The sequence below is a fragment of the Hyperoodon ampullatus genome (assembly GCF_949752795.1).
Source record: "Hyperoodon ampullatus genome assembly, chromosome: 15".
NCBI classification, from domain to species: Eukaryota; Metazoa; Chordata; class Mammalia; order Artiodactyla; family Ziphiidae; genus Hyperoodon; species Hyperoodon ampullatus.
The window spans coordinates 17791820-17805833 of record NC_136928.1 but is presented as its reverse complement, the minus strand read 5'-3'; the positions used below and the strand labels follow the sequence as shown (position 1 = coordinate 17805833).

General features: G+C 45.8%; 2 protein-coding genes across 3 annotated transcripts in view; one reads left to right on the top strand and one right to left on the bottom strand.

Annotated features, from left to right (window-relative positions):
- The window catches only part of REV1 (REV1 DNA directed polymerase), a gene marked incomplete at its 5' end in the record, with an annotated part of 61194 nt that extends 52298 nt beyond the window's left edge, over positions 1 to 8896 (top strand). For both annotated transcript variants that reach the window (XM_079720778.1, XM_079720777.1), the window contains 9 exons: positions 2466 to 2568; positions 3692 to 3854; positions 4082 to 4287; positions 5479 to 5712; positions 6401 to 6521; positions 7159 to 7379; positions 7486 to 7642; positions 7927 to 8029; positions 8374 to 8896. In XM_079720778.1, the coding sequence (XP_079576904.1) occupies positions 2466 to 2568; positions 3692 to 3854; positions 4082 to 4287; positions 5479 to 5712; positions 6401 to 6521; positions 7159 to 7379; positions 7486 to 7642; positions 7927 to 8029; positions 8374 to 8485 (1420 nt within the window). In that variant the 3' untranslated portion in view covers positions 8486 to 8896. The remainder of the gene's footprint in view (positions 1 to 2465; positions 2569 to 3691; positions 3855 to 4081; positions 4288 to 5478; positions 5713 to 6400; positions 6522 to 7158; positions 7380 to 7485; positions 7643 to 7926; positions 8030 to 8373) is intronic.
- A 73-nt stretch (positions 8897 to 8969) lies between these two features.
- The window catches only part of EIF5B (eukaryotic translation initiation factor 5B), a 69841-nt gene continuing 64796 nt past the window's right edge, over positions 8970 to 14014 (bottom strand). The window contains exons 22-24 of the mRNA XM_079720395.1: positions 12703 to 12841; positions 10824 to 10985; positions 8970 to 10449 (exon numbers count right to left, since the gene is read on the bottom strand). Of these exons, the coding sequence (XP_079576521.1) occupies positions 10342 to 10449; positions 10824 to 10985; positions 12703 to 12841 (409 nt within the window). The 3' untranslated portion in view covers positions 8970 to 10341. The remainder of the gene's footprint in view (positions 10450 to 10823; positions 10986 to 12702; positions 12842 to 14014) is intronic.

Sequence of the window (14014 nt, the reverse complement as noted above, 5' to 3'; positions counted from 1 at the left end):
TGCTCTTCTCCCCAGACGTGTTTCTTTCCTTTGCCCCCCCGCACCCTGCAGTCAGGTCGGTGGGTTTTGGTTCGGTCAGTCACTCTCCACTGTCCCATTATTATGACATGTGCATACTGTACATAGCTGGTCCATATTGTCCACTAGGATCACATTTTCTTTCCTCTTGAATATGTTTTTCCTGGAGTTACTGAGTATCTCGTTTTGCTTGCTTTTTTGTGAATTTGCCACTGAGTTTATCCCCAGACTGCCTTCCGCCGTGACTGTGTTTTAACGCATCAGCAAGTCTGTTACTGGTTTGATCTCTTTTCTTGAAGGCCTTTCTCTTGGGGTCCCCAACCTGCTACTCCGGTCTGAATTTGTTTAAGACTTGCTGAAAAGTTGGAGTCGTGGGGTGTCCCTTCTCTGTGTTGGATCCCTGTTTTCCTAGATCCCTGGTCTCCTCATATCTTGAGAAGGAATTCATGGGTGTAAACCTGTCTATCCTCATGCTCAGTGGTTCGCCGACTTAAAGGTTATAAACGTGTCTTAGAAATCATTTTTCCTCAGACGTTTAAAGGCTCCATTGTCGTCATCTTTTCAGGGTTACTGTTGAGAAGTTCACTGCTCTTCTGACTGCCTGTTCTTTATAGGAGATCTGCTCTTTCTGGAACTTTCAGGATCTTCTCTTTATCACAGGTGTTCTGGGATGGTATCCGTTTGTCTTTGTGCCAGGTACTTTGCCGGTATTAAATTTATCACGTCTGTCAGTACTGACGTTTTACATTGGAGTGTTTGAATTTATTCTTTGGACATTATTTATAGTATCTCTTCACAGATGCAGAATTCTCTCTCTTACCTCGTAAATGCTCTTCTACCCCCAGTGTCCGTCTGTCTCTCTGAGTTCCTTTTTTCCTGTTTTGGTTGCTGTCTTTTTGTATCAGAGATTTTCTTCAAGCATTTATCTATCTGATAGTTCTTGGCTGTTTATATATGAACTGCTGAAATGTTGTGGGAGCCTCTGGACTCTTAGTGGGACACGCAGACCAGGGGGCTTCACTCCACTCCGGGAGGGCGGCTGGAGGGGCTTGGTCTTTGGTTACCCACAACCAGCTGGCAGTGTCTGTGGTTCTTCTTGTGAGATGTTCCGCCCAGGGGGTGGGTGGGTGAGAAGATGGACCGGTGACAGCTGGTGTTCTGGTTACTCAGGAGGAGAGGGGTCTGGCTGGGAACGGGTGTGCTGTGCTGCTTCCGAGCGAGGGGCCCCGCTCTTCCTCTGCTGTGCCTGACCCCCCTGTAGCTTCTCTGTGTCAACATTCCCATCTCTGGGAAGCCGTCCAGGAAGGAGGATGGCCAGCTGTGAGAGCCTGCTTCGCATGTATTCTCTCCCCCTCCTTTCAGACATACCTGACACCTCTCATTGCTGAGCTCTTCTGAGGTTCTGTAGCATAGACTGGCTTATCTCAAAGTTGGTGCCTTGCTTTAGGCATTTAGCAGGCATTTGAGTATTTTCTAAATTACGGCTGACAGTTTCCCTCTCCTCTTGTCTTCTCTCCCTTTGCTATCTTTTAAGAGTTCACACCTTCCAAAAATAATTTCAAGTCCATTTAGTGTTGTTTTGGAAAGGAAGATAAACACGTGTTTAAACCACTATGGTCCTCTACAAATCTTGCTTTTAAGTTACTCTCTATTTATCTGTGTGAAATAAATTTAAGGTAATCATTAGGTAGCAAACCAATGGAAATTTTTTGCAAATAATTTCCTTAAAGAGATAGGTACTTTTCATAGATAAATACATAATGTATTCATAGTACTGAAAAAAGGGTAAATGTAGTCTTGGGCACCTGATATTGCTGGCACATTCTCTGGTCCCCCTTGAGGAGTTCTTACAGATGTAAAAATTGCATCTTGTCTATCTGGGTTTTAGACAGGGCGCCACCATACTTCCTTCCTCAGAGGTGTCCACACATTTCTGTATCCGCATGCCCATGTATTGGGCATATTCACATGTTGAAAATAGAGTCAGGAGAATCCGGGAGATTCATCTTTCTCTTCTGAGTATTAACCGTACCTCAACATAGATAATCTTGCAACCTAAAACATCTCTGGGAATCTAAAACGTACTTACTGCTCAGGCTTTAGTTGCAACATAATATGCTTATATTTGAATATACATTAACTGAAGTACATTTCTTTAAAACATTTTTCTCAACTTATTTTTGGTTGACCAGCTCTCTGAAAGTCCCAATGTTCTTGATGATTTTTCTTTTCCCACTTGTTGCCAATGTAATTAATTTAGCATGATTGGCTTCCTTGAAGGAAGACTATGTCCTGCTTTTTTAAGGATCATATTTAATACTTATTTAAACTTTCTGATAACTTGCTTTACAACTTTAACTCTTTAAACCGTTCCATACTACTGAGGTACCAGGGAATACATATGGAATGTAGCTTTTGTTCCTTTAAAAAAGTTCTATCACTTACAGGACTGTGACTCTTGACCAGGCAACGGATAGTGCAAAAATAATTGGAAAGGCTGCACTAAACATGTTTCATACAATGAAACTCAACATTTCGGATATGAGAGGGGTGAGTAGTAACATTTTAAAGCAGGATTTTCTGTAATGTTTTTCTTATTTGAGGGTTGATCGGAGGGTGGTCATGGTGCGGTTTAGGGGGTTTATATGCAGCTTTTTCAGCTCCACTGATGTAATATAAGAAGAGAAACTGAAAAACGACTTTCTCATCTGAGCTGGTCTCCTTATTTAAGAATTCACATTTGTTCTGAAATCTGTTTTCTGCTTAGAATAATAAGTATCATATCTTGAATTTTTATAGTGCCTTTCTTTTAAACAACCAAAGACCTATCTTAACAGGCGTTATTTGCTTCCTGCTCTGGTTCCCGCAGAAGGAGACGGGGCTGGGGGGAGTGTGAAGCTGCAAATGTTTCTTGACCTTTAAGGTTCTTTTTCATCAGAAGTTTGTTCTGATGTCTGATAAACGATGATCTGGAAGGGGGAGTTTACCGTGGGCACGTGAGGATGCATGATCAGTGAGAGGGCATCAAAAATGTAAAAGCCTTCATTTTCTTAAAGATTAACCTTTGTAGGTTGTGTGTGAGTAAAGGATAGTTACTCGCTTGGTGTGGGTGCTGTGGAAGGATTAAAGCCACTAAGCCAACAGTGATGAAACTCCTCCCTGGGGTACTGTCATGGGCAGGGGGCGGTGCTTACCTGTGCAGATACCTGCCGCGTACCCACTGCCCGCCCCACCCCCAAGCCTGGTTTTTATTGACGAAAATGATAGGTAAAGTAAGGTTGCAAGTAGACTGTCCCCTGGTTAAACTTCGTTCAAGTTTTATTTAAAAAACTTAATTGGGACTTCCCTGGTGGTCCAGTGGTTAGCACTCGGCGCTTTCACTGCCGTGGGCCCGGGTCCAATCCCTGGTCAGGGAACTAAGATCCCACGAGCTGCACAGCGTGGCCAAAAATAAACAAACACAAAAACTCAATTGATGAGAACTTCAGTGGGTACAGTATTCCACTTTTTTGGAGTTCCTGATTTTGAAGAGATTATGTTTGGGTAGATTAGATACTCTAAAATTGAGAGTAGCTAGTATAGCTAGTATAGAAGTCGTTTTTATAATCAATTGTATAAAACGCTGTTTGAATTTAACTTTTTTTCCTAGAAACCTATTTTATTCTGGTTCTAGGTTGGGATTCATGTGAATCAGTTGGTTCCGACTAATCCAAACCCTTCTGCATGTCCCGGTCGCCCGGCAGTTCAGTCAAGCCCCTGTCCTGGGTCACACTCTGTCCTTGACCTCCTCCAAGTTCAGAAAGCTAAGAAGCCCACAGACGAGGAGCACAAGGAAGGTCAGTGGTCGTCAGCGTGGCTCTCGTTTTGGAGCTTATACCGTCAGGAGTGTGAAGTTAGTGTACAGGTCGTCCAGCCTTGCTCCCTGTGAATCTCAGAAATGCCCCGACATTCTGAATTATGATGAGTCAGTAATAAAGCTTTATCTGTAATGGATTAAAGTGCACCCTTCCTCCCCCCCCCCCCCCATGAAGAGGCTATTTTATGTCAATTCCTGTATTTTCAGTATTTCTGGCTGCTATGGATCTGGACATTTCATCTGCCTCTAGAACTTGCACTTTCTTGCCATCTCTGTCTTCACATCTGACATCAAGTGTCAGTCCTGTTACTACTAGCAGACCCGAGTCCTCAGGGAAATGGAATGGTCTACATTCTCCCATCAGTTTAAAATCAAGACTTAACCTGAGTATAGAGGTCCCATCACCTTCCCAGGTATGTATTTATAGTTGTAAATATGATGTCAGTGCAAAAGTAGTTTTACAGTAGGAATGATGTTTTTAAGTTATCAGTACAGCCAAGAAAAGGAGAAAGGGCAGCTTGACAGGGTGGATCATGGTGTTAGTTCCAAATGGGAAACACGTTCAGGGCAAGATTGTGCTTTTGCAAAGATTTGCGACTCTCGCGGGTTATAAAGCATGGACGAGAAAGCCCGTTCTGTGAACTGCCACCGTCGGCAGCCTCTGTACCTCCCTCTCACAGTTGTGATCACGTGGACACAGCTCTGGTCAACAGCACGGCTTTGCTGCTCAGTAGGAGAGGCCTTTTGTCAAAGGTTTCTCTTGCAGCATTTGCAAACAGTTCTCTCTATAGGGTGAATGATTTCCTTAACACCAGCTATTAATTCCATTGGTGTGGTCTGTAAACGTGGTATGCTGTTGGCATTTTTGCTTCTTGGAAACTTTACGTAGCACTTTAAGCTCTGTTGGGAAAATCAGTTTTCTCTGTTCCCCTAAGTAGTGGGATGTGCTGGCTATGAGGCCAGGGAAAGGGGCAGTTGGGAAGTGCTTGCACTGGGTCCCTGGTGCTGGCGAGTTACCCCAAAATGGTGGCTCCTAGCGAGGTAAGACTGGCCTACCAGCGTGTGGCAATCGCTTGTTTTCAAAGGGATGGATGGGCAGAGGATTCTAGTGTGTAGGCTGGAGAGTTGAGCTTCTAGAATCCCTTTTTCCTAGCTTGCTGTTCAGACGAATATAATTTATATTTTGGGGCAGATAGTCTCCTGTCTGAAAGGTAAAGCTGTGACCCAGGACTCTTTACCTCATCCCAGAAATGGACGTGTGCCTCAGGCACTGGCCGCTTCCCCTGGGCAGAGTTTAAGATTTGAGCTTGACAAGGGCCGGCCTGTCTGTCTGTCCCTGTGCAGCAGGTTCAGTGAGGAGACCTGGCTGAGCTGACCCTGGGGTACCGGCCAGGGGCCTGCCCTTGTCATCTCGAGTCCACGCATGACCAGCCAGGCATCAGTGGCGAAAGACCAAGATGTTTCAAAAACGTGCTGGTTTGGGGGTGGCTCTCCTAGCCTGGTGGTCTGCGCCTGTGTCCACTACCCATGGTGTTGCAGTGGGAAGGAGAGGGGGCATGACCTCTGGAAGTGCATCATCTCAGCATCTGTCTGCTGTCTTACAGCTAGATCAGTCTGTTTTGGAAGCGCTCCCACCTGATCTCCGGGAGCAGGTGGAGCAAGTGTGTGCTGCGCAGCAGGGGCAGCCGCCTGGCGACAGGAGGAGAGAGGCGGTAAACGGCTACAGCGCAGGGGTGTTGCCACAGCCAGCTGGGACGGTTTTGTTACAAATACCGGAACCTCAAGAATCTAACAGCGATGGGGGAATTAATGTAATAGCCCTTCCAGCATTTTCACAGGTGAATTGAATTGAGGCCCTTCTACCATAGTGTGAATGTCCTCGGCCATCTGGCTCCCAGCTCAGGGCACTTCTCTTTTCCTTTTCTCCCTTGCCCCTTAATCTCCCAGTGGCTGACTCCGTCCCTTGGGGGAGGAGGGATGGCCCGTCTCCACATCACCTGCGGGACACAAACTGACAGAGCAGCCAAGTATGGACAACAGAGGGCAGCGAAGAGGGAGGCTATGGGGTGTGGGCGCTTACAGCTTCCACCCCAAAGACAGAAACACTCTGCCGTTTCATTGGCCTGAGAAGACCCTGGGCCACACTCGAGTACCAGGGTGAAGATATGTAGCTGTACACTAGGGACAGTAACACAATCAGAGTTTGACGTTTAAGAAAAACATCACATATGTGCCTGTTTTCTTGCGTTTTGCTTCTCATTTCCTACTAGTGCTTCTTGCCCTGGTCGTTCTGCACAGTGTTTTTGTTTTGGTTTTTTAATTAAGTCAATTCACATTCAAAGCTGTACTCCTTATTCTCACCCTATAACCTTGTGAGGATTTAATGAGCTTTGATATTGAGGACCTAATTCATACAGATCAGGAAAGTATGATTTGAAATAAAGTCTATTTTGTGAAAAATATAAACCAGCCACCTGTATATAGAGTCAGCTCAGGTTTGACTTTGACCTTTCTCTTTTCCACCAGGTGGACCCTGAGGTGTTTGCGGCCCTTCCAGCAGAGCTTCAAAAGGAGCTGAAAGCAGCCTATGATCAAAGACAAAGGCAGGGAGAAAACACCCCTCACCTGCAGCAGGCCAGCACATCTGGTAAGCTTTGCAAGTGACACGTAACAGAAGTGAAGATGTGAGAAATGAAATTGTTGTTTGATTGTTGTCGTATATATATGATGGCCCAAGTCTTTAAGCTGTTAGTCATGTTCAGTGCTCTTCACATCAGGGGAACAGAACTAGTATGCAGTACAGGTTAAGTGCTGTCAGAGTCCTAGGTGGATTTGTATCTGTAGCTTCTTGACTTAAAAGTCTGAACAAGCTATTACCCAGAAATCTTTTGAATTGATTATCTGTCAAGCCAGTTGTCCTTTGAGACCGATCCTTCAGAGGATGTAGGTTTAAAGCCCAGAATCTGAAGGTTTCTGAACATGCGTCACAAATACCACATTTAAAATGAAAACAGAATACTGCCTGCTGAACTGCTGGAAGGAATTCGCCTGTTTTCATTGACTGCTCTGAGCCCCGTATAGACGGGCAGGTCCCAAATGTCACTAGTAAGTGGCTGAGCAACCCTAGGAATTGCGGGGCCACGGTCACTTGCTGCCTCCCTCGGAGCCCTGTGCTGTGTGCGTGCGTGCGTGTGTGCATTCAGGGCTGCTCTTGGGAGGAGGAAGGGGCCCGTGCTGCTCTCCAGGCATGTTGTGTTGTGGATCTTATGTCCATCTTCTTTTAGTGCCAAAGAACCCGCTACTGCAGCTAAAACCAGCAGCGGTGAAAGAAAAGAAAAGAAACAAGAAAAAAAGCTCCATCAGTCCCCCCAACAAGATTCAGAGCCCTTTGAAAAACATGCTGCTTAACAGTCCTGCAAAACCTCTGCCAGGGGCCTGTGGCAGTCCACAGAAGGTAGTTGATGGGTTTCTAAAACATGGAGGTCCTGCCTCTGAGAAACCTCTGGTAATTTCTTTCATACTTTTTAAACTTTGACCTTCTCCTTCATCGGATGTTTATGTACTCGATGTTATGTAAATATAGCACTTTCTATCATTTGTTTTCTTAACAGGGAGAACTCTCTGCTTCCACTTCAGGTGTTGCTGGCCTTTCTGGTTTGCAGCCTGAGCCCTCTGGGTGTGTTAGACCCCCAGCACCCAACCTAGCTGGAGCTGTGGAATTCAGTGATGTGAAGACCTTGCTCAGAGAATGGATAACTACCATTTCAGGTTGGCCTGGCTGGTACTGAGACGTGATGTCCTATGACTACAGAACGTGAACTCAGCTCTATAGAGGAACTATTCTCCTAAATCGAATGAGCGTAAACCAGCCACCACCACCCCCAACATTTTGACCTCTGGGGGCGGCTTGGAAAGGTTCCTTACCACAGCCCACTCGGGTGGCAGCTCTGAGTCACTATGGTAGCACGTAGTTTCCTTGATCCCTGCAGATCTCTGCCTTTCTCCTTCAAAAGCATAAGTTGGTCCTCATTTGAGATTTCTCCCCTCTCTAGATCCAATGGAAGAAGACATTCTGCAAGTTGTGAAATACTGTACTGATCTAATAGAGGAAAAAGATTTGGAAAAACTGGACCTAGTTATAAAATACATGAAAAGGTAACTATTCAGTGCTTTACCCAAAGGGAAAAAACCAGCATGTCTGTCACCACAGCTCCTGGAGGGAGGTGAGGCCATCAGTTACGGTAGCTGTGCTCCTCAGCGTTCCTGAAAAGGGAAGCCCAGAGAAAGAAGTGCCATAACATTGACTGGGGAGTGAAAAAGGCTCAAAACGAGATTGCTCCTCCTCTCAAGGTTTATATAGTTTAAACCACAGAAGTACGTTTTTGAGTGTATTTACATACAGACGTTAAAACTCTTAAACCCTAAATATCAATATATATGTTAAACAGATTCTTGAAGGAATCAGTCTTTCCTGATCGCTTGTCTCTGCTCACCTGCAGGTTGATGCAGCAGTCGGTGGAGTCGGTTTGGAATATGGCATTTGACTTTATTCTAGACAATGTTCAGGTGGTTTTACAGCAAACTTACGGAAGCACATTAAAAGTTACGTGAACACTACCAGGGAGCCTGCTGCTCTCCGTTAGCTGTGCCATAAGTGCTTGTGAGGTATTTGCAAAGTGCATGATAGTAATGCTCTGAGTTTTATAATTTTAAATTTCTTTTTAAGCCAAGTGTTTTTGTACATTTCTTTTCAATAAGTGCCAAATTTGTCAGTATTGCATGTAAATAACTGTTAATTCTTTTACTGTAGCATAGATTGTTTACAAAATGTTTGTTTATAAAGTTTTATGGATTTTTACAGTGAAGTGTTTACAGTTGTTTAATAAAGAACTGTATGTATATTTTGTACAGGCTCCTTTTTGTGAATCCTTTAGGAAGCAAATCCTGAACTATTATGGCCGGACCGTTACACGCTTCATGCTAAGCTCTGAAATGCCCGAGGGGGCCCAGACTGGTGTTCTACTTGTTCCAAGCAAGGGTAAAGAAAGCTTCCCAATACTCTGATCACTCCTGACCCAAAGCATGAACACAGGAACACGTTAAGCAAATCTTCTTTACTTCTTCCAAGTGGAGGAATTTACATATTTTTGAATTAGAACACACACACAATTCAAGATTAAGTTTTTCCTGGGAAAAATTATGTCCCCCAGATGGTTTAGAGGTTTTTGTCTTTGCCTCTACTGGCCCTTGAGAAACTTCAATAATATAATGAAGAATGGTCCAGATTTTCAGATGTATATAAAAGTATTTTTCTATGCTGTATGTTATGCCATAACACTTTAAAAATATAGTTTATAATTCTAATGTTCCTCCAACACCCCACACTGACTTCATTCAACACTGTGCTATAAATAGGTAGTCAGATATTAGGGATCCGCCAGAAGAATTTCTCTGATGCTAATAGATCTCTTACCTCAGGGACCCACTTCCCACATTCTTCAGGAAAACCATAACAAACTAGCTACAATCAGATTACTAATATGAAGAAACCATTATGATATCTCTGTAACAACTTACTGTTTACACTAAGTCCAAACAGGTAATCAACACCCTATTGATTGTCTCATCAGAAAATGTATGCATGATGGAATTTGCTAGGACAAAATAGACCAAGATTGATGTATAAGAATTCCTAATGTTAACATGTGCTAGTACACAAGGTATGATAGTTAACAAAATAGTTCGAGAGAATGAGCTGCACGGGGATGGAGACTCAGAAGAGCAGCTACGCTGACATGAAGCCTAGCAGAGCTCGCGGGTCAACGTCTGGGTTCTTTATTGGAGTTCAGAACTGTGCTGATTACAGTGGACTCTCGTGACCACACAAGCAGTAAATAGCAGCCAGTTTTGCTTTACACCATGGTTTCACACAAAGCAGATAAATATCAGAATGCCTAATTTTCTATTTTTAAAAAATCCCTAAGGGCAGATGGCAGAAGAACGCATGGGGGAAAGAAAAAAAAAAAACCACCACGGTGGGAAGGATATGCATAAATAAGTATTCTTACCTCAAAAAAGTCCCAAGAATCAGAAAATCTGCAGAAGCTTGGTTAATCAAATACTGCAGTACTGATTTAATCAGTATAAAATTGAAAGAGCTTTAGATCTGTAATAAAAATCCAAATTTGGGGAAGGGCAACCTTTAAAACAGCAGCCAGTAGAGGAGGACAGGGAAAGGCGTGGATGGGCGAGCAGTCACGCCGGAGCTGTGGGGACGTGTAATCGACCACTGTCAAACCAGTGTAAGTTTCTTGGTTTCTCATGGAAAACATCTTATACACCTATTTTTTTCCTTCTATGCTTAGTTCAGCGGTTTTCAGATAGGTCATTCCGTTTCTTGCCTTGCTTTTCTTGGCAGTAGCACAGCGTCATTTTGCATCTCCTCCAGTTCCTGGCCCGTGTGGAAACTAGATGATTTCAAACACTTTCTTCAGCTCCACAATAAGCTGCCAGTCGCTCCTCTGCATCTCGTCTCTGAACCAGTCTTTGAGGGCGTCGATGGACTGCCTGCTGATCTGTAAGGCCCGAGGCACACAGTGAACAAAACAGTGTGACAAACAAGTGCCAAAGAAGAGCATGTGGCCCCAGAGCTTGTTACCAGATCCTGCTCATCACAAATGGAAAGGTCAGGCAGAAACTGCCAAAGTAGAGCCTGCCTGCCTGCATTTTCTGGGAGCAGAATGCCAGTACCACATCTGTCTGCTGGGGATCTGACCTAGAAGTCCTAGCGGGCACTCTGTCAGGAGGCCAGGCTACAGGCCAAGCCCTAACGAAGAATCCAGTCCCATCAGATTCTAAATGTAACGCCCTCAGCTCCTGAGTAAAGGCCATCAGAAGAGCTGACGGCCCCCTTTCTTAAAAGGGGCCACTTGCTGAGTGAGATACTTACCTTACTGACGATAATATCTGTAGCTTCAAAATGTCTTCCGTACATTTTGGGAGATTCACCAGGGATGGGTTCTATTTTGACACAAACTTCCTGTCCTTTTTTTGCAACATCCACTTGTTTATGGTTTATTTCAATACTTGTTATTATTCCAATGTCAACAAACTGTAAAGTAAGAACAGAAACCACGATGTGGGCAGAGGAATCGTGGCAGTCACAGGCGCCCGGACTGGACAATTGACGTAACGAGCGAATGAGCCAGCTGCAAAGCCTGGGCCCCTCTATCACCTCGGTCTCTGGGTCTCTCCGCAGTGTGATTTTTCTCACTGGAGAACTGGGGGTGACACCACTGCACCCCGTCTGCCTTCACAAGATGGCTGTGAGGACAAAAGGAGGTCGCTCGTGTGCTCTGTCCATCCGACGTGTTTCCACCCTGCCCTTCCACGTGACAGCTGCCAGAGTAAGAGAGACCAGCAGGCACAGAAGTTCTGAGTCAGAAATGAGTTTGGGGTGATGGGGATGCAGGCAGAGAGGCAGGGACCCGTTGTGTGGGCCCTGGCGGCCGTGCTGAGAACTCTGCTGCTCATTCTGAGGATGCGACTTGGGAGCGACCTGACCTCAGTCACAGTCTGGGGAAGGCAACAACGACAACATCCCACTCTGCTGCCTGTCTTGTGAAGAGATACAGGGCAGTGACAGTAAAAATAGGTAAGCTGGTTTGGCCAAAGCTACACAGGAGATCACGGCTGCCAGTGTCCTAGCTTAGCCACTGGCAGAGAAGCATGACTCCTAGAAGCAGTGAGTCACAGCACTTGGAGGACGTCAGGTGCTGTCTCCCACTAAAGGAACCCAAGTCTGGGGCAGGCCAAGTCCTAGATGAGCCTGGAGCACCTTACTGCACCACAAAGGAAGAAGGGGCCCCAAGTGCTATGTGCAAGGACACAAGGCAGCTTGAACGGGCTCCCAGTGACCAAACGCTGGATAACTGGGGCGTGTGTAAGATACCTAATGAAAAGGCCGGGGGGGAGAAGGTTCTTTACAGAAGCGTGTGGGAAGGGGGATCACAATACTGCCACCATCCATGTCATTACTCAGGCGAGGACTGTCAATGTGGTTAGAGCCACTGGGAAGCTCACAGGGACTCTCAGTGCCCCAGGTGACTGAGTCAGTACAGCGGGCGAAGATCTGTCTCTGATGGCGATGCTGAGCTGACAGCACCTTCTCTGATCACCCGAGTTTGCACTGTGACAGTGACAACCCGTGTGACAATGCAGAGGCACGCAGGAGCACCTGTGTGCACAGTAGCCTTCCCAATCATTCTAACTTGCATCTAGTCACAAGGGAACAACCAGACAAACCCAAGCTGAGAAATCATCTGTGGAACTGCTCTTCTGGACTCTTCTTTAAAAAGAATGGCAGACTGTTCATAATTGAGACTAAAACACTAATAACCAGATGCAGTGCGCCTTGAAGGAGCCCTGGGCCAGGTCAGCAGCAGCTTACTAAAGACGTTTGGGGCAACTGGTAAAAAGTGAATGTGAACTGTGAATTACAGGATTTTATTGAATTAATGTTATTTTTTCTTAGCTATGATGCTAATCTAGAGGAAAGACATGAGTGTCCATTATACTATGTTTTAAGCTTTCCCCCAGACTCAAAACATCAAAAACTTTTGAAAGGCAATAATTCTGCAACTTTCATTACCTAAAGCACTGACACCGGGTGCTTGAGAATCAACACTGATTAAGGAACACTGATACTGAGTTTGTATAAATTACAGGAGGTGACAAGCTCTGCTTGATTTCAGTTTTTTATCACTCTTGGACTCCCAGAACTGCTTTAAGAGATGACACACTTTCTAAAAAGTACAACCAGAACTTACATTTTTGCTAGGCACGCACATGGGTGTCCCCTGCTTCACCTGGCCTGCTTCCACAGTCACGCCCATCACTATCGGATCTCGAGAATTGAAAATAAACTGAGGCAGAATTTTTATCTTGCAGGGAAATACTGCTATGTGTCTAAAAGGAAAAAAGAAAACCCAAGAATTTTTAAGCTTACAAAATCATTTCGAAGCATAAAAAAGCAAATGCAGGTGAATATGAGGCTGCTTCTCCCCTCAGCTGAGAGCAGCAGGAAGACCGCACATTGGCGCTCAGGGGTCCCTAGGGTGCTGCACCCTCTCTCCATCCTCTTCCCTCCCCTCAAAGCAGCTGCATCACAGGAGCACGTTGGGCCCTGACCAAAGGCTGAGCCCCGCCCCTGAAGATGGAGCTTGGGTGCCTCGGTGGAATCCACCGTCAGGTGTGTCCTGGGGCCCGTGTGAGGCCTATTCTGAGGACCAACACAGGCATCAAACCACATCCTCCTTTTCTCTACCACGTTCCCAAATCAGTTGATCAAAAAGGACACTATTTCTCTGCTTATCGCATATGCTTAGAATGCTTAAATGGTCTGTAGCATTTTCTTAATCAAACTTCAGTCTTTCCCCTTCAGGTTTCAGGATCTAAAGTGAGCACACCTCAATCTAAATCCCAGTATTTACCAGACAAGTCTACTTTTAAAAATGTACCTCAGACTGAGCCGTCCCTCCCTCTGGTCACGCTGGTCTGAGCCTCCACCATGTCCTGCCTGGACTACGGGGGCCTCCTGACAGGCTCTAACCAGCAGCCCCCTAAACCCCGCCCGTGGCCTACGGGGTCCTACGGGATATGGGTGCTGCCAACTTCTCTACCGCAGCTCCTGCCACCCTCCCCGAGGGTCACTGTGGCCACCTCCACCTCTGAACGCGGCCCTGCTGGCCGGTGTTGTCCTTCCACCTGACACCTCCTGGGTGTCTGGGCGGCTCGCTTCACTCTCCCCAGCTGAGCTGCCTCCCGCCACACTACTATCCACACCTCTCCTCGCCTTATCTAGGCCCTTCCCTGCTTCATCCTGCGCTTATCCCAACTTCTCATGTGTTCTTCGCTTGTCTTCCCCTGAGCTCCGAGAGGCAGGGACCTGGTCAGGTCCATTGACAAGGGCTCCCCAGCACCACGGGCTCTGTCAGGTTTGCTCAAGGAATGACAACTGCCAAGGAATGCCTCACCTCCTTTCGTTTTCTAATTTTCCACACTCTCATGGTGTTACCTCCATTCCATGCAACCCCAGATGAGGAACTCCAGCAAGATAAAGTCCCCAGATGTAGCAACTAC